General features: G+C 44.6%; 1 protein-coding gene across 1 annotated transcript in view; it reads left to right on the top strand.

Annotated features, from left to right (window-relative positions):
* Positions 1-2,093: 2,093 nt before the first annotated feature.
* MOK (MOK protein kinase) overlaps positions 2,094-18,977 on the top strand; it is a 59,730-nt gene continuing 42,846 nt past the window's right edge. The window contains exon 1 of the mRNA XM_006879178.1: positions 2,094-2,214. Coding sequence (XP_006879240.1) covers positions 2,094-2,214 — 121 coding nt within the window. The remainder of the gene's footprint in view (positions 2,215-18,977) is intronic.

Here is an 18,977-nt window from a genome sequence, read left to right as displayed (position 1 = left end):
GGTAAACCTTGACTCACATATTATGGACATGTTGTTAGGAGAGGCTATTCCTTGGAAAGGAACATCATGCCTGGGCAGGTGGAGGATCAGTCAAGGAGAGGAAGACCCTCAAAGAGACATAATGATACAGTGTTGGTGGCAATGAGCTCAAATATGTCGAAGATGATAATGCAGGCATGGGATAAAACAGGGTTCAGATCTGTTTTTCAAAGGGTTGCTATGGACTGTACGAGACTCTGTGTCATTTAATAACAATAAATCATATGTTGTTGTTGTTGTGTACTGTAGAGTCGGAACCAACCTATTGCTGACCCTCTGGCGGGTTTTTGGAGGCAGTCAATCGCACAGGAGGAGAATGCCCATCCTTCTCTTGCAGTAAATATGTTATTGTTACATGCCGTCAAGTTGCCTGCAACTCATAGTGACCCTATGTACAACAGCTCTGAACACTGCTTTATCCTGAGCCAACCTTATTGTCTCTGACACCCCTACCTCCATTACCTCAGTCACGGAATCAATTCATCTCATTCTGGGTCTTCCGCTCTTGCTGTCCCTCCACCTTCCCAAACATGATGTCCCTCTTCAAGGATTGGTCTCTCCTTGCAACATGTCCAAAGTATGTCAGATGAAGCTTCAGAATCCTTGCCTCCAAGGAGCAGAATGGTCTTACCCTATCTAGGACGAACCTGTTTGTGCTCTTCGCAGTTTACAGTATATTCAATTCTCTTCTCCAGCACAACAGCTCAAAGGCATCAATTATCCTTCTATCATCCCTACTCATTGTCCAGCTTTCTGATGCATAGCAAGTAACTGCAAAGACCATGGGCTGGATCAGGCACACCTTAGTCTCCAGGCTGACATTATCGCTCTTCAGTACTCTGGAGAGTTCCCTGACAGCAGAGTTTCCCAATGCAAATTGTCTCTTGATTTTCTGGCTGCTGGTACCAAGAGTGCTCATTATGGAGCCAAGTAAACTAAAGCTATTAACAGTCTCAATCTCTTCACCGCCTATCATGATGTTGCCAATTAGCCCAGTAACAAGAATCTTTGTTTTCTTGACGTTGAGCTTCAATCTATATTGAAAGGCTGCAGTCCTTGACCTTCTGCAGGAAGTGCTTCAGGTCCTTCTCAGTTTCAGCAAGCTGGGTTGTGTCATCCGCATAACGCAGGGTGTTGTTAATGAGTCTTCCTCCAATCCTGATGTCACATTCCTCCCCATAGAGCTCAACCTTCTGGATGATCTGTTCTGCATATAGATTGAAAAGGTTTGGAGACAGGATGCATCCCTGACGCACTCTTCTCCTGATTTTGAACCATGCAGTGTCCCTGCTCTGTGCTGAGGACTGCTTCCTGGTCCAACCATAGGTTTCCCGTAAGCACAATCAAGTGTTGTAGGATTCCTATTTTCCTCAAGATTAGGCACAATTTGTGTTTTTTTTTTTTTTTCTTTTATGAAAGGTTTATTCCTAGTGCTAGACCCCAATCTTCCAGGGCTCTAAGCACAATTAAAGATTAGCCACAATTTGTGTCCTTTGCATTTGGCTAATAGAGAGAGCTCTAAATGGACTTGGGTAAGGATCTGCGCTGCCAGCCAAAGGCACGTGTTTCCGGCTGGAGGGTCAGCTCCAAGTCGGTTCCGACCCGATGATACATAACATAACAGTCTGCGCTATCTTCCCTGTATTAAATCCAAATCACTACGTTCCTCAGCACGCCTGGGCCTCAAACCGTGAAGGCGAAGGTCGCCTACAAGCGCGGAGACTGCCACTCGCTGACAGCAGCCTAGGTTGCCTAGCAACCGGGCCGCGGGGGCGGGCGGCGCCGGGCACACGTGCACGTAAAGCACGCCCGCACGTAAAGCACGCCCGCACGGGTGGGCCATCTGCGCACGCGCCGGTGGCCGGGGCGGGCCGAGGCCGCGGTTGCTAGGGCGACGGGAATACACCATGGCGGCGGGGTCCTAACGCTCGCTGTCGTGAGGCCACCGCTGAGGTCCTCGTGCTGGACGCTGACGCGCGGAAGGGAAAAGCGGGGGCCCAGAGGACTGCTCTGTCCCGTGTCGGCTGCGGCTTGTCACCGGCTTCTGCTTCAGCATGAAGAGTGAGTGGGGTCCGGAGGGGCGAGGGGTGGCGGGGACCGAGTGGCCGCGGGGACCGGGCGATCGGAGCGGCCAGGCGGCCGGCGGCCCAGGCGGCGTCTTCTGCGCTCTCCCGGGTGGGGGAGAGGCCGGTTCGGGCTCGCTGGACCCGGGGGTCGGGGTGGCCCCCAGGGAGGCTATGCTAGGACGAGGTCACCGTGGACTTTAGGGACTGCGGGGCGAGTGTGCGCTGGTGCAAGGCTGGGGTGGACCCGAAGGCGCTTTTCTTGAACCTTGGGCTGTAATTTAGTGCGCGCCCAGGGTGCGCTCCCTGCGTTAGTGCCTCCGGAGAGGAAAGCTGGGCTGAGCTTTCTTCATCTTCTTTTTTTTTTTATTTTTTAAATTTTTTTATTAATTTCAATAAACATTTACAGAGATTTTGGATTTGGACTGTTTCTTTAACGCTGTTTGCACATCGAGCCGTAGTGTTTTTACAGCAACTTGAAAGCAGCCTTTTACTGAAATTAAAAAAAGGGCTGCTGGTCCGTGGGGAAAAGCTGTCAAATGACGCCCGATGACCCCCTGGGACAGAGGACGCTCGCCCCGGTTTCGAGCTGTGCGGAGGCAGTAGCCGATCGCCAGGCCTTTCCTCCGCAGAATGGCTGCTTAGGCTGACCACCACCCTTTCCTGAGCTGGTCACTCATAAATAATGTAGACTGCATTGAAACAGATGGGGAAGAGAACTGCTTAAGAGGGATATGTGATGAGGTGTTATTGTCATGACGGAAGTCCAGAATGAAGGCTGCAGAGTGCAGTGGACCTGGAGGGGATGGATGGTAAAACAATGAAAGAATTTTTCTTTTACTTTTCAAAGAGAAGAGGGAACTGGGGGAGAGAGGGGTAGGTAGGGAGAAAGTGCAACAATGAATGAATGGAAACTCAGTCTCTGTAAACTTTCATCAAAGTTAATAATAAGAATAGTTAAAAAATGCACAATAAGAAAAAAAAATGTAACGGGCACATGAGTTTGTGTTACGGATGGTACAAGTGCTGCGAACTAGAATGGTTCCCCACCTCCCCGCATTATTGTGTGCATGATGTTATGTGCCACCTACTGGTGTCTCTCTGGAGACTAAGGTGCGTCTGATACAGGCCATGGTCTTCACAATCACCTGTTATGCATCAGAGAGTTGGACAGTGACCAAGGAGGATAGAAGGAGAATTGATGCCTTTGAGCTGTGGTGCTGGAGAAGAGTATTGAGAATACCGTGGACTACTAGGAAAACAAACAGATTTGTCCTGGAGAGGGTTAAACCGGGTGGCTCCTTGGAGGCAAGGATTCTGAGGCTCCGTCTAACTTACTTTGGACATGTTGTGAGGAGAGACCGGTCCTTGGAGAGGGACATCATGCTTGGGAGGGTGGAGGGACGGCACAGGAGAGGAAGGCCCTCTATGAGGTGGATTGATTCAGTGACTGGGATAATTGGGATGGGAGTGTCAGAGACAGTGCGATTGGCACAGGACAGAGCGGAGTTTAGGGCTGTTGTACATAGGGTCCCTATGAGTCGCAGGCGACTCGAGGGCACATAACAACAGCAACAACAACAGTCTGCTAATCCTTATAGGGAGCCTATGAACAATGGCTCTGAACTGCCCCATCCTGACCCAGTCATCGTCTCTGACACACCTGACCCCATTGCCACAATCGCTGAGTCAACCCATCTCATCCAGAGTCTCTCTCTCCTGCTCAGTCCCTTCTCCCTTCCAAGCATAATATCCTTCTCCAAGGACTGGGCCCTCCTGGCCACATGCCTGAAGTATGTGAGATGGAGCTTCAAAGTCCTAGTCTCCAAAGAGCAACCTGATTTCACTCTCTCCAGGACAGACCTGTTTGTTCTCTTGGCAGTCCGTGGTATAGGCAGGACTCTTCTGCAGCACCACAACTCAAAAGATATCAATTCTTCTGTCATCCTAATTAGTTTTCCACTGTATAGACAGAATCATAATTTATGGCAGAAGTGCCAAGAATTCTGACCATTATTTTATGGGGTTTTGTGGTGTGGAAATATTAAATTTGCATTGTATCTTAATTCTTTACAAACTGATAATTTGCAGATGTCATAAACTGTATAGGGAAAGTATGTATATAACTAACTCATCTTATTCACTTTTTACGTGGCATGTTTGTTTCTTTCATTGACTATTACTTACCCATTTATCTTTCTGACTGATATACTACAGAACTACAGTTAGAATACGAAGTTTCCGGCATGCTTTTGACTTGTATGTGCAGTTTGGGTTTATATGACTTATGTTTATAGTTTGGACTTATATCAGCTCTGACGCATAGCAACCTGTAGGTCAGGATAGAACTGCCGAGTTTCCAAGGCTGTAATCTTCCCCCAAGCCAATGAGCAGCCAGTCCCATAACCTCTTTCTCCACCCATGTCTCTGGTCTGTAGCCATCACAACCAAGAAAACCCTGTGCAGGGTTCTACTCTGTAATACACAGAAGCACTGTGAGTCAGGACGAGCCCACAGTGAAGCAAAAGCTGCACAGCTCCGGCAGTTTCCACACTGATCTTTCCACAGTCATCTCTGTGCATCAAGGAGCCCTGGTGGTGGACTGCTTTTTTGTGTCGCCCTGGAACAGGAAGGTCTATGGTTTGAATCCACCAGTGCAGACTGACAGCTTTGGAAACCCGACGGAGGATCATTGGTTTGCGTTTTGGGGCCTTTATTTCTCACTTCTTGGCATTTCACCACTGATGCTTCAGCCAAGTATCTGTTAAGAACCAGGGCTTTCTCCAACCTAATCACAATACAAGAAACACTCAGGAATTGTATTATTCAGTGTGCTGTTGTTTGGTATTGTCAGTTTGGAGCTAATCCACAGCTGGCCCTCGAGCAAGTTTTCAGAGGCAGTAAGTTGCCTGGGAGGATATTACCCATCTTCCTTGCATGGAGCACCTGGTAGATTCAATCAAGAATATAAGTTACACTTCATTGTCAGATCTCTCTGGGCTTTAATTTGGTACGAGGCTCGCGTGGTTCGTGTCCTTAATGACTGTGACACCTTTACAGCTTCTCAGCCAGGTGTTATACAGGATGCACATGTTCTTTTGGTGTGGACTTGTCTGATAGTTTTCTCCTGACTGGCTTTCGCTTGACTGTTTTTGTCAGAAACGTGTTGGGGTGATGTGTCGCTGTCTGCGTGTCGCATCCACAAGTACCTGACATCAGTGTATCTTTGGGCAAAGTTAGGTTTCATTATTGGCTCATTCCTGTGTGGCAGTGGTGTCTGCTGGCATTTCCCATTGTGGAGGTGCCTTTCACCTTCTGTGATAAGTCACCAGTGTACTCTTGCATGCCTTTGGTTTGGTTTTGTATTTAGATAATAAATAATGTTGTTGTTATGTGCCATCAAGTCACTTGTGACTCATAGCGACCCTGTGTACACCAGCAATGTTTGGATTTTTTTTTTTGTACAACAGCTCTGAACTCTGATCTATCTTGATCCAGCCTCATTGTCACCGACACACCTACTCCTATTACTCTAGTCACTGAGTCAATCCATCTCATCCTGTGTCTTCCTCTCTTGCACTGTCCCTCCACTCTCTGTTGTCCAGCCTCCTGGATGATCTGTTCTGCACATAGATTGAAAAGGTATAGAGAAAGGACACATCTTTGGCGTACACCCTTTCCAGTTTTGAACCATGCAGTGTTTCCTTGCTCAATTATGGCGACTGCCTCCTGGTCCAAGTATAGGTTTCACATAAGCACAATCAAATGTTCTGGGATTCCCATTCTTATCAGAGTCAGCAGCCACAGTTTGTTGTAATCCACACAGTCAAATGCCTTTGCATAGTTAGAGAAACACACATAGACAGTCCTCTGGTCCTCTCTGCTTTCAGTCAAGATTTTCTGGCTCTGCACATTTCATTATCATACTTTGCTTTGTCTTCCAGTGTTGCCCTTGGAAATCTTCTGTTCAGCTCCATAACTTCGTGTGTGTGTGGTGTGTGTTGTTGGGATATCTTTTTTTTTTTTAGCTCCTTAACTTTTTTAAATTTTTTTATTATTTTTTCTATGTACTGTCATTGGGATGGGAGTATCAGAGACAGTGCGATTGGCACAGGACAGAGCGGAGTTTAGGGCTGTTGTACATAGGGTCGCTATGAGTCGCAGGCGACTCGACGGCACATAACAACAACAACAACAACATGTACTGTCAAATTGGATCTGACTGGTACAGGAAGAGATTGTCCCTCTTCCAGCAGAGCACCTGGTGGATTCAAACCACTAACCTCTGGGATTGCAGTGCAGCTTCTTGCCACTAGGTCACCAGAGCTCGTCTACTGAACTTCTTTCTTTGGCTTCTCATGTTCTAATACAATACTCAAAGTCTTGTATAGAATGAAATGTATAATTTAAATTGAATAGGTCAATGGTTTTTGTTACTATTAGATATCATTAAGTCAACTATGACTCCAAGTGACCCTACGAACAACAGATTGAAGTCTTGCCCTCTCCTGGACTGTCCTCACCGTCTCCACCTTGCCCAGTGCCATGTTGCAGGCACTGTGTTGGTCCATCTTGTGGAGTGCCCTCTCATTCCCTGACCCTCCACCTTTCCCAGCGGGATGTCTTTTTCCAAGGACAGGCCCCTCCTGACAGCATGCTCAAAGTACGTGAGACAGTTCCGCCATCCCTGCCTGGAAGACACAGCCTGCTTGCACTGCCTCCGGGACACATTTGTTCTTTGACAGTCTGTAATAAATTCGGTCTCTATGCCAACACCACTGTCTCAAGACATTGAGTTTTCTTTGGTCTTCCTTATATATCGTCCAACCTACAGATGCTTAAGAAACAATTGAAAATACTGTGGCTTGGGCCAGGGGCACCTTCATCTTGAAACTCACATCCTTGCTCTTTAGCATTTTAAGGAAATCCTTGACAGCAGATCTGCCCGGTTCAGTATGTCTTTTGATCTCTTGATTGCTGCTACCATGAGTGTTGATTGTTGATTGAAATCCTTGACAGCTTCCCTGTTCTTTCTATCCTGATGTTGCCTGTTGGCCCCGTGGTGAAACTCTTTGTTTTCTTGATGTTGAGATGTAATCTAGATTGAAGGCTGTGGTCATTGCAGAGATGCCTTTCAGATAGTATTTCATTCTGGTGGCTCTTAGTGTTGTTATTACCGTTAAGTCAGAACCTACTCATGGTTGACCCTCCAGTTTTAGAGGGTTTTTAGAGGTAATAAATCATGGAGGAAGAGATTACCCATCCTTTTCCCATGGAGTAGCTAGTGGATTCAAACCACAGGCCTTTGGATTGGCAACACAATTCCTTGTTGCTAATCTGCCGGAGCTTCTATAGTGGTTTTTAATGCATGTTGTTGTTATTTGCCATCGAGTCACCCGCAACTCATAGCAACCCTATGTACAACAGCCCTAAAACCCTGCTCTATCCTGTGCCAATCTTATTGTCTCTGACATACCTACCCTCATTGCACCAGTCACTGAATCACTTAGTCTCATCGACGATCTTCCTCTTCTGCACTGTCCCCTCACCCTCCCAAGCATGACATCCCTCTCCAAGGACTGGTCCCTCCTTGCAACATGTCCAAAGCATGTCAGAAGAAGCTTCAGAATCTTTGCCTCCAAGGAGCAGCTTGGCTTTACCCTCTCCAGGATGAACTTGTTTGTTCTCCTAGTAGTCCATAGTATATTCAGTACTCTTTTCCAGCACCACAGCTCAAAGGCATCAACTCTCCTTCTATCGTCCCTACTCATTCTCCAGCTCTCTGATGCATAGCAAGTAATTGCAAAGACCATGGCTTGTATCAGGCGCTCCTTAGTCTCCAGACTGACATTGCTGTTCCTTAGTACCTTGGAGAGGTCTTTGACAGCAGACTTTCCCAATGCAGTTCGTCTTTTAATTTCCTGGCTGCTGGTACCAAGAGTGTTGGTTATAGAGCCAAACAAACGGAAACTGTCAACAATCTTTGTCTCTTCATCATCCATCCTGATGCTATCAATTGGCCCAGTGGTGAGAATCTTTTTTTTTTCTTGATATTGAGCTTCAATCCATATTGAAGGCTGCAGTCCCTGACCTTCTGCAGCAAGAGCCTCAGGTCCTCCTCAGTTTCAGCGAGCAGGGTTGTGTCATCTTGCGTAATGCAAATTGTTGATGAATCTTCTTCCAATCCTGATGCCACACTTCTCATAGAGTCCAGCCTCCCAGATAATCTGTTCTGCACATAGATTGAAAAGATATGGAGATAGGACACATCCTTGACACACACCCTTCCCAGTTTGAACTGTGCACTGTTTCCTTGCCCTGTTCTGACAACGGCCTCCTGGTCCAGGTATAGGTTTTACCCAAGTACAATCAAGTGTTCTGGGATTCCCATTTTTCTCACAGTTTGTTGTGATCCACACAATCAAATGCCTTTGCATAGTCAGTGAAACACAGACATCCCTCTGGTACTCTCTGCTTTCTGCCAAGATCCGTCTAACATTAACTATAATATCCCTAGTTCCGTGGCCTCTTCTAAATCCAGCCTGCATACAAATTAAAATAGTATTTGTTTTTAAAAAGTAATAAAAATTTAGTTCTTTTGACCAGGCAGTATTGCACATGCCACAAAACTTAAAAGTGACAGAAAAGTTGTAAGATGGAAAAGTAAGGCTGGCTTCACCTTTGCTTTTTAGGTTCTTTGTGTTCCCCTCCCTAGAGGTGATCTTCCTCCCCACCTTCCTCAGATAGCTTTGTATATCCAGGATTCATTGTGTATCCCCCCCCTTTTGTTAATATTAATGTTGGTTCTTCACACACACACACAGGCGCGCGTGCGCATACCTTGATATCATGTAGGTTTTAGTTCCAGACCTCTGTAAGAAGTGATTCTCATGTAAATTGAGTGACGATTCTTTTCCAGCACATTGTGATTTAGGAAGGAGTCTCTGGCTGCATGTTGCATTGCTAACCTAGAGGCGGCCAAGGGAACAAGATGGGCAGTCTCCTCCGTGCAGTTTATAGCCTCTGAAGACCCACTGCACATCAGCTGTGAGTTGGTCCGACTGGACAGCGGTGAGTGGTGAGTGAGTGTGGTGACCAGGTGTGCAGTAGTAGTGTGAAAAGAGTTACCGGCGGTGACACCAGGCATGGAGTGAGCGCGTGCTGCTGGAGAATGGGCTCTGATAGACTCTCTTTAGGCAGAGTTGCCAGAAGTCTTCCACCCGGTTAAAAAGCAAAAACAAACCACTAACAACCCCAAACAAACCTAAGAAACCTACCAGTATTTGTGAAATGCAATAGTGAGAGCTTTTGTATATTTTAATATCTGTGTTATACATTGTTACCTGAAAGGTGGGTTCTTTCAGATGGTAATTTTAATAATTTTAATCACTTGGTTCAGTGACTGACCGTTTCTTCTCCCTGTCACTGTAAAATCCTCTCTGAGAACTGGTATGATCTGTTGTCTTGATCATTAATTAATTATACTAATGTAGGAGAGAATATTCCAGTACAGGAAATCACAGAAACACTCATGGAGGCAGAGTGAACAGAACAAGTGGGTTTGGACAGAGATGTTGGGGTCAGAGAGGAAGCGGGTGTTTTGTGTCGGCTGTTATTTCAGGGTTGTCCAGATGCATTTTCTTACTTTATATACAATCCCCAAGTCTCTAGGGATATAGTGATAATTTTGTAGGTCATTCCTGCCTCAGTCGTTTTTATTTATTTATTTATTTTTTTTGGCTGGGTCAAATGGTATCTTTATTTGCAACTTTTTGAGAAAGTGCCACAATGCTTTCCACAGTGGTTGCACCATTTTACACTCCCACCAACAGTGAATAAGGGTTCCAGTCTCTCCACAACCTCGCCAGCATTTGTTGCTTGCTGTTCTGTTAAATTTTGCTAGTCTTACTGGAGTGAGATGATATCTCATGGTTGTCTTGTTATCTAGAATTTATAAAATACTCGAGCACTACAACCAGATAAAGGAGAATAATCCAATTGAAAAATGGGCACAGGATATGAACAGACACTTCACCAAGGAAGACATTCAGATGGCCAACAAACACATGAAGAAATGTTCAAAATCCCTAGCCCTGAGAGAGATGCCTCTTCGCTCTTATCCGAGGTGACTTTCCCCGGCGCATAGCTTCCCTGCTTCCCTTCCACCCAGGAGCATGTTCTCCTGCCGGTTTTTCTGTGTACCTGATTCCAGAGAACGATTTTCCTCTTCATAGGGGCCATCATTAGGATTTGATGACAAAACTGTCACAAAACCTTTTCTAAATTCCTCAGAGTTGACGGTAGACAGTGGCTGGTGAAGATCCCCAATTAAAACAAGGTTGGAAGCAGGAGTGGCATCCACTTGCACAACAGCTTGCCTCGGGAAATCCTATGAACCCTGGAAAATTGGTTATTGCCAAAAAATGTTTGCAGAAGGATGGATAACTGCTCCTCCAGATGAAGTTTAAGGCAGAGTTGGATTAATTCCTCTTGATCCAGAAAACCAGTCCCAGTGGTGTCACAGCTACTGTAAACATCCTTGAGTTGTAACACATATTGGTTCTCTTCTTCTCCACCCATCCCATAGCAGGCTGGATACGCTGACGCGTATCTCCGTCCCCAGCACCACCTCAGGACTAGACCGAAGGAGTGCCCCAGCCACCCCTCAGTCATTTTTTTATCTTCTCCGTTTGTTTGCAGTAGGAGGTGCCTGGCAGACAGGGCATCCTCAGTTGGGTTACCCACTTTCTTGCAGTGCAGTTTTCTCATAGCTCTGCTTATCCGTGATATGCAGCAAGTCATCCCAATTCCGTGCCTTCAACAAACAGCAGTCGTTATTATCTCTGATGGTTTCCAGGTTGACTCTGCTCTGCTTAGGCAGGTCTCCCTTGGGATCTCATGAAGTACATTCAGATGATGGCTGAAGCGGGGTCATCTGACAAGTTTCTTCCCTCCCTTGTCTTATGGTTGATGCCAAAACACTGGAGGCTGGCCACTCGATGAGAAGAGAACTGCTTCAGAATGTGGCTGTTGTTTTCCGAGTGTGAGTATCCCATGAGTACCCCTTTTCTGATCCAGGCTCAGAAGCTGTAGTGTCGCTTCCATAGTCTTGCAGCTTCAAGATTAGAAAATATGGACTCTTTCTTGATGGGAGATGTGTCAGAATTACACTGGAGGTCAGCCTGTCACATAACTGCTGTCTCTGGGGGAAAAAAATCTTCCACTTGCACCTCTAAACAGGAACCAACACCTGCCTCTCAATTGTTTCAGACATTAATAAAGTAGTTGTGCAGTTCCGGCAGTGCGCCTGGCCCATGGCAGACAGCTTTTAGCAGTTCTTGTAGCTGGAGGGCAGGATTTGTCTGGGTTAAGATGATAATTTCTGAAAAGTTTCACCCTTATCTAGATAAAGTACCAGTTTAGTCCTATCTAACTTGGGGGGAAAATGTTCTTGAGAATATGTACAGCAAAAAAATACCAGTTCAAGTTTCAGCATGTACATTTCAGTAACATTGAATTCATCCTTCATGTTGTGCATTCATTCTTACCCAGCCTTTCTCAGTTGTTCCTACCCTGTGAACATAAGCTTCCTGCCTCCTGAGGTTTCTGTCCAGCCCTTTGAGTTGTTGTTGCTGTTACTGACACGATTCCAAAAAGCTCCTAAGAGGGAGTCTCTGGTGGGCTAGTGGATAAGGAGAGGAGCTGCCAATCCAAAGCCAGGCAGTTAGATTCCACCAGCTGGAAATCTGCTAGAGGGCCAGTTATGATTTGGTTCCCCTATGAGTCAGTTCTGCTGTGATTCGGGTCCCCGTGAGTCAGTTCTGCTACGACTTAGTTCCACTGTGAGTATGTTCCTACTCATTGGCAAACACATCTTTCTCATCTCTCAGTTCTCAAGAGAGCATAATGCTCAAAGCAGACACTCTTACTACTTAAGCTAAATTATTGTTTGGTATTAAGGATATTTCAGGGGATTTTTTGGTTGGTTGGTTTGTTTAAAGCTTAAGGATTATCTCCGAGTAGTAATTTCAGGGAGTTATCCACCTATCCATGGCTCGGTAAAGTATGGATTCTATGGGAATTCAAGATTCTGTTCTGTATTTTCTCCCATTTGATCAGGAATTTTCTGTGGAATCTTTAAGCACAAAGCTTGGTGGTGGCAGCCAGGCATCGTCCAATTCTGATTCCACATGTTCCCTTCCCCCTCTGTCGCTGCTCTCTTCCTCTGGTTCTCCACACGAGTGGAAAGCAGTTACACCTCAGAGAAATGCTTGCACGCTTGTAAGACCTCGGGTGTTACTTGTACAGGGTGCTCTCTAAACTTTATAATGGACCGTGTCACATACTCATAAAAATGAGAAAAACTCACCAGAAACAAAGCATCGTGTCCTGAACACAGTAATAATTTACTGTTATTACAGAGATATTTAAATTATCTACTGTAATAGCAGTGATTTATTACTCTTTCTTTACGTATAATAAATACATAAATGTCATTATTTTTATAGGCTCAGAGATGGAAATTATCTCGATTAATCTTGTTTGAGCTTTCCTTTCCTCGTGTGCACATCAGTATAGATGCCTCAACTAGCAGCTTCCCCACACCCACTTCACCCCCATAAAACAACACAACACAAGCAAAAGCGTGCTGACTGAATCCAGCAGTTAAAGATTTTAAGTTAGACTCAGGACCCTGTGCCTCACAGAACCGGGCTTGGTTACTGTGTCCTCAGTTATGCGTGGGGAGACCTTCTGTGCTGTGTGTACGTGTGTGTGACTGTGTTCCCTGAACATCCAGCACTTCATGGTGTTGGATGAGATGTGCTGTCCTCTCCAGTGCTGGGATGGTGCTTCCATTGCAGACCCCTGAGCATGGTGGAGCTTTGAGTACTTCTGCCAGTGGCTAAATGCTTTAGGAGTTTATGAAGGACTCTGTGTCCCTTTGTATTTTCTCAGTGTCTGGCAATGCTTGGCACAGTTCTCTTCACTGCACCTAGCAATTCATGGGCTACCACCCTCTTCATGAAAGTTCCAGAGCTTGTTTGGAGGATTTGGTTTCAACAGTTTCCTTTCTCGGAGAATAAAAGCAAAAGCACTTAGTTTCTCTCCCTTCTACATGGAGATTAAGGTGAACTCGCACTTTAACCTCCTCTAATTCTCTTCAGACTTGGAATTGGTGAAGTCTACTCCTTTGATTTTTTTTCATCTTCCTTGATCTAAACTCCAGAGGAGCAATGTAGAAAGGAAAATGCTTGCACTTAGGTGTGAAGAGTTTAACATTTCATAGAAAGAAGTGAATTTGACCTCCACTTTCGCTCATTAAGTCAAGTTTAAATTTCACCTAAATAAGAATGCTCTGTCTGGTTAAGTGAAAATGAATAGATTCTTAATTATTAATTGGACTAGTTTATCTCCTTCATTGTGCCCTTTCCCCCACCTGCATTATTTAAACCTCCTTTAATGTGGAGCAAGGGATATGGTATTAGGATTGGAGGAAAACTCATCAACAACCTGCGTTATGCATCTGACCCAACCTTGCTTGCCAAACTGAGGAGAACCTGAGGCATTTGCTGCAGAAGGTCAAAGACTGCAGCCTTCAATATGGAAGCTCAGCATCAAGAAAACAAAGATTCTCACCACTGGGCCAATTGGCAGCAGCATCATAGAAAGTGGAGAGATTGAGATTATTAACTGCTTCAGTTTGCTTGGCTCCATAGTTAGCACTCTTGGTACCAGCAGCCAGGAAATCAAAAGAGAGATTGCACTGGAAAAATCTGCTGTCAGGGACCTCCTCCAGAGTACTGAAGAACAATGATGCCAGTCTAGAGACTACGGTGTGCCTTTTCCAGGCCATGGCCTTTGCATTCACTTGCTATGCATCAGAGAGCTGGACAGTGACTAAGGATGACAGAAAAAGAATTGATGCCTTTGAGTTGTGGTGAGTTTCAAACATACGGACTCCCAAGAAAACAAACAGGTCTGTCTGGAGAAGGTGAAACCAAGTTTCTCCTTGAAGGCTAGGATTTTGAAGTTCTCTCTCACATACTTTGTGCATGTGGCCAGGAGGGCCCTATCCTTGGAGAAGGACATCGTACCCAGAAGGGTAAAGGGACAGCGCTGGAGAGAGTGACCCCGGATGAGATGGATCAACACAGTAACTGAGGAAATGGGGGTAGGTGTGTCAGAGTCAGTGATACTGGCTCAGAACAGGGCAAGTTTCAGAGCTGTTGTACATAGGGTCACTATGAATCACAGGCGACTCGATGGCACATAACAGCAACAAACAATGCAACATTCCTTGGAAAAAGGGACATCCTGCTTGGAAAGGTGAAGCGTCAAAGAGAGGAAGACGCTTGGTGAGATGGATTCACAGAGTGACTTGCAGCAGTGGGCTTACGTGCACCAGAGATGATGAAGATGTCACAGACTAGGAAAGGGTTCAGATCTGTTTTTCATAAGGTCACTGTGAATTCTACTCGACTCAGTAGCACCTAACAATATCTTAAAGCAAATGGTAATCTGTGAAATGAAAGTAAGCTGTGAGACCTAATAGCAGTTAAATAAAAAGAAATCTGTATAAACAAATAAAAACATAGACAAAAACAACCCGAAGAAACTAGCGCAAGATATTTATAAGCAGTGAGTTAAATGAATAACCCTTAAGTAAGATAAATAAATAAATAACCTTTGTCAAGTTAAATGAATGATTCTTAATGTCCAGAGGGTTATTACCAAGTAATTAAGTAAACAGAGTTTACTTCTATAAGCTAGAAGTTCAAGCTGGATTTAGAAGCAGCCATGGCACCAGGGATATCATTGCTGGTGTCAGACGGATCCTGGCTGAAAGCAGACAATACCAGAAGAACGTATGTTTGTGCTTTATTGACTATGCAAAGGCATTTGACTGTGTGGATGATAACCAATTATGGCTAATTTTGAGAAAAATTCGGAATCCCAGACACTTAGTTGTGCTCATGTGAAATTTATACCTAGATTAAGAAGCCATTGTGGAACCAGAACAAGGGAACACTACGTGGCTTAAAATTAAGAAATGTGTACGCCATGGTTGTATCCCTTCTCCATATCTTTACAATCTGTATCCTGAGCAAATTGTTTGAGAAGCTGGACTCTGTGAAGAAGAATGGTGGCATCAGGATTGGAGGAAGACTCATCAGTAACCTTTGTTACCCAGATGACACAACATTGCTTGCTGATAATGAGGGGAACTTCAAGCCCTTGCTGCAGAGGATCAAACATTGCAGACTTCAATACGGATTGCATTTCAACATAAAAAAACCCACAAATTCTCCCCACGGGATCAAACATGATCATGATAGATGGATAAAAGATTTGAACAAAAACATCATCTACTTGGATCCACAATCAATACACTTTTGGTATCAGCAGTTAGATGAGGAGAAAAATGACACTAGTAAAGTCTGCAGTCAGGGACTTTCCAAGTTACTGCGGAGCACTGATGTCAGTTTGAGGCCTAAGGTACACTTGATCCTGACCATGACCTTTCTAATCACTTGCTATGGGATGTGTCCTGTCTCCAAACCATTTCAGTCGAAATGCAGAATAGATCATCTGGGAGGCTGTGCGCTATGAAGAGGAATGTGTCATCAGGACTCATCAACAATCTACGTTATGCAGATGACACAGTTCTGCTTGCTGAAATTGAGGAGGGCCTTTGAAGTGCTTGCTGCAGAAGGCCAAGGACTTTAGCCTTCAATATGGATTGAAGCTCAACATCAAGAAAACAAAGATTCTCACCACTGGTCCAATTGGCAGCATCATGATAGATGGTGAAGTGATTGAAATTATTAACAGCTTCAGTTTGCTCGACAATCAATGCTTTTGGTACCAGCAGCCAGGAAATAAAAAGACAAATTGCATTGGGAAAATCTGTCAGAGACCTCTCCAGACTACTGAAGAGCAACAATGTCAGTCTTGAGACTAAGGTGCTCCTGATCCAGGCCATAGTCTTCACAATTAGTTTCTATGCATCAGAAGGCTGGAGAATGACTAGGGAAGATAGAAGGAGAATTGATGCTTTTGAGCTGTGGTGCTAGAAAAGAACATTGAATATACCATGGACTGCTAATAACAAACAGGTTTGTCCTGGAGAGGGTGAAACCAGGTTGTTCCTTGGAGGCAAGGATGCTGAAGCTCTGTCTGACATACTTTGGACATGTTGCAAGGAGGGACCAGTCCTTGGAGAGGGACATCATGCTTGAGGTGGGTGGAGGGACAGCGCAAGAGAGGAAGACCCTCAATGAGATGGACTGACTTAGTGGGGTAATGAGAGTGGGTGTGTCAGAGAGGATAAGGTTGGCTCAAGATAGTTCAAAGCTGTGGTGTGTAGGGTCGCTGTGATTTGCAAGTGACTTAACAACACATAACAACAACAACATGCTTCTGAAAGCTGGACAATGAATAAGAGCTGTGGCGTTGTTGACGAGTACTGAATATCAGTGGACTGCCAAAAACCAGAAATGTCTTAGAGAAGCTGCAGCCAGAGTGCTCCCTGGAGGCACAGATGGCAAAGCTTGGTCTAACATACTTTCAGCATGTTGCTAGTAGAGGCTGTTTCTTGGAAAGGGTCAGCATGCTTGGAAAGAGTAGTGATGGGGAAAGGGAGGAAGAGCCTCAACAAGGGGAAGTGACCAGTGACTTCTGTAGCGAGCTCGAGTGTGTCAGGGATTCTCAGGATGGCACAGGAGAAGACAGAGGTGCTGTTTGTAGGTTTGCTGTTATACTTGACTCAGCAGCACCTAACAACAATCATTAAGTAGAACTACAACATCTCAATAGCAAGATAAATAAAGATAGCCACTAAAGAAATGAGAATGGCTGGACGAAGAAACACAAGTAAGCAGGAGACAATGGTTTTTTTCCAGTTCATAGTCAATGATGAGGGGGTGGAGGGACAGCACAAGAGAGGAAGACCCTCGATGAGATGGATTGACTCAGTGAGTCCTGGGGTAATGGGGTAGGTGTGTCAGAGACAATGAGATTGGCACATGATAGAGCCAGGCTTAGGGCTCTTGTACATTATTAGGTTGCTTTGAGTTGCAGATGATTCAGTGGCACATAACAACAAGTCAGGGATGAGATGGATATATGACTTTGGGATGAAGATGCCCACACACATTAGAAGGACTAGGAAGCAGCTTGATGATCATTCTAGAAAGCTGCTTGATCATCATGTAGCTCAGCTGAACAGGGCACGTACCTGGACCCGGTGTGGAGATGACAGTTACATGCACTCAAATGGGATAAACTGCAGATCAAATTTTGGTTCCTGTGGATTTGATTTGATTTTCTTCAGCTGCAGCTTGAACTTGCATATAAGTTGTTGGTGGTCTGTTTCACAGTCAGTACCTGGCCTGATTTTCATAACTGATACTGAGCTTCTCCAGTGATTCTTTCCACAGATGTAATCTGTTTGATTCCTGTGCATACCATCAGGTGACATTCAGATGTATAGCTGTATAGCCTGCGTTTGTGTTTCTTATAAAAGGTATTTGAAAAAAAAAGGTATTTGCAATTAATAAATCACTGAATGTGCAGAATTCTACTGTTCTACCTCCAGCTTCATTTCTGTCACCAAGTCCATGTTTTCTAGCTACTGGTCCTTCTTCCCCGTTCCCGACTTTTGCATTCCAATCATTCATTATTATCAATGCATCTTGATTGCATGTTTGATTGATTTCTGACTGCTGAAGTTGGTAGAAATCTTCTATTTCCTCTTCTGTGGCTCTAGTTGTTGGTGCATATATTTGAATGATAGTGGTATTCACTGTACTTCCTTGTATGTGTATGGATATTATCCTGCCACTCACCACATTGTATTTCAGGATAGATCTAGAATTGACTTTTTTGATTATGAAAGCAGTCCTGCTGCCAACCTGAAGTATAGCTTCCCTAATAAACCCTATCCTATGAACCTGGAGAGAGAATGAAAGGCACCCAAGCGTCGAGGACTCTCCTTCATAGGGTCGCTATGAGTCGCCTGCAACTCGACGGCACTTAACAACAACAACAACAACAAACCTTATAGTGGTGAAAAACAAAACAAAATGTAGAATAGTTAGGAAATATATCTAATTACAAACGACAGTTTCAAATAAGTAAAACAATAATATCTCTGAATGGGAAAATGAAGAAAAGGGATATTCTAAAACACAGTGGGCTCATGATGGGCTTGGCAGGGCAGGATTTCGATCTGTTGTTCAGCGGTCACTGTGAGTTGTAGTTGACTATATGGCACCAAACAACAAAGACACAAGTCACTTTAAGGGAAGAAGGCCACTAAGAAAACTGCTAATAGAGGAATAAAGCGAAGAGCTTTTTTTCCCTTTGAGAAAACCCCCACAACCTTTTCACCAACCAGATTGACAGTTTTTCAACAACATTTATACTCAACACTGGAATAAGGTTGTGGTGAGGCAGTAGCTACAAGAAGTCACAGAACTGATGGTAAGACCAGTGTGGGCCTTTGAAAATGTACACGAGCCTCCCTGAGCTCTGGAAGAAATGGTGCATGGGGGTATGTCAGATGTTCTTGTCCTACTCAGTCATTTCTGTATCATCTGAGTGTTCTGTAATACACGTGTGTAAGTAGGAAAAAAATTTTAGAGGGCCAAAGCAATCTTACAAAAAATTTTTATTGAGATTTTAATGAAAGTTTTATATAGAACTTGGATTTCCATTCATTCATTATTGCACATTTTCCTCCTTGCTTACCCCCTGCCCAGTTGTCTTTTCTCTTTGGAAAAAAAAATTCTTTCATTGTTTGCACAATTCCCCCAGTCCACTTGACTATGCAGCTCTTATTCTATCCTGTTGTCAGGCCAATAATACGTAATA

The sequence above is a fragment of the Elephantulus edwardii genome, unplaced genomic scaffold (assembly GCF_000299155.1).
Source record: "Elephantulus edwardii isolate Elephantulus edwardi_28Jun2011 unplaced genomic scaffold, EleEdw1.0 scaffold00002, whole genome shotgun sequence".
NCBI classification, from domain to species: Eukaryota; Metazoa; Chordata; class Mammalia; order Macroscelidea; family Macroscelididae; genus Elephantulus; species Elephantulus edwardii.
Note: the sequence above shows the minus strand (reverse complement) of the source record. Positions and strands in the feature narration are given on the sequence as shown.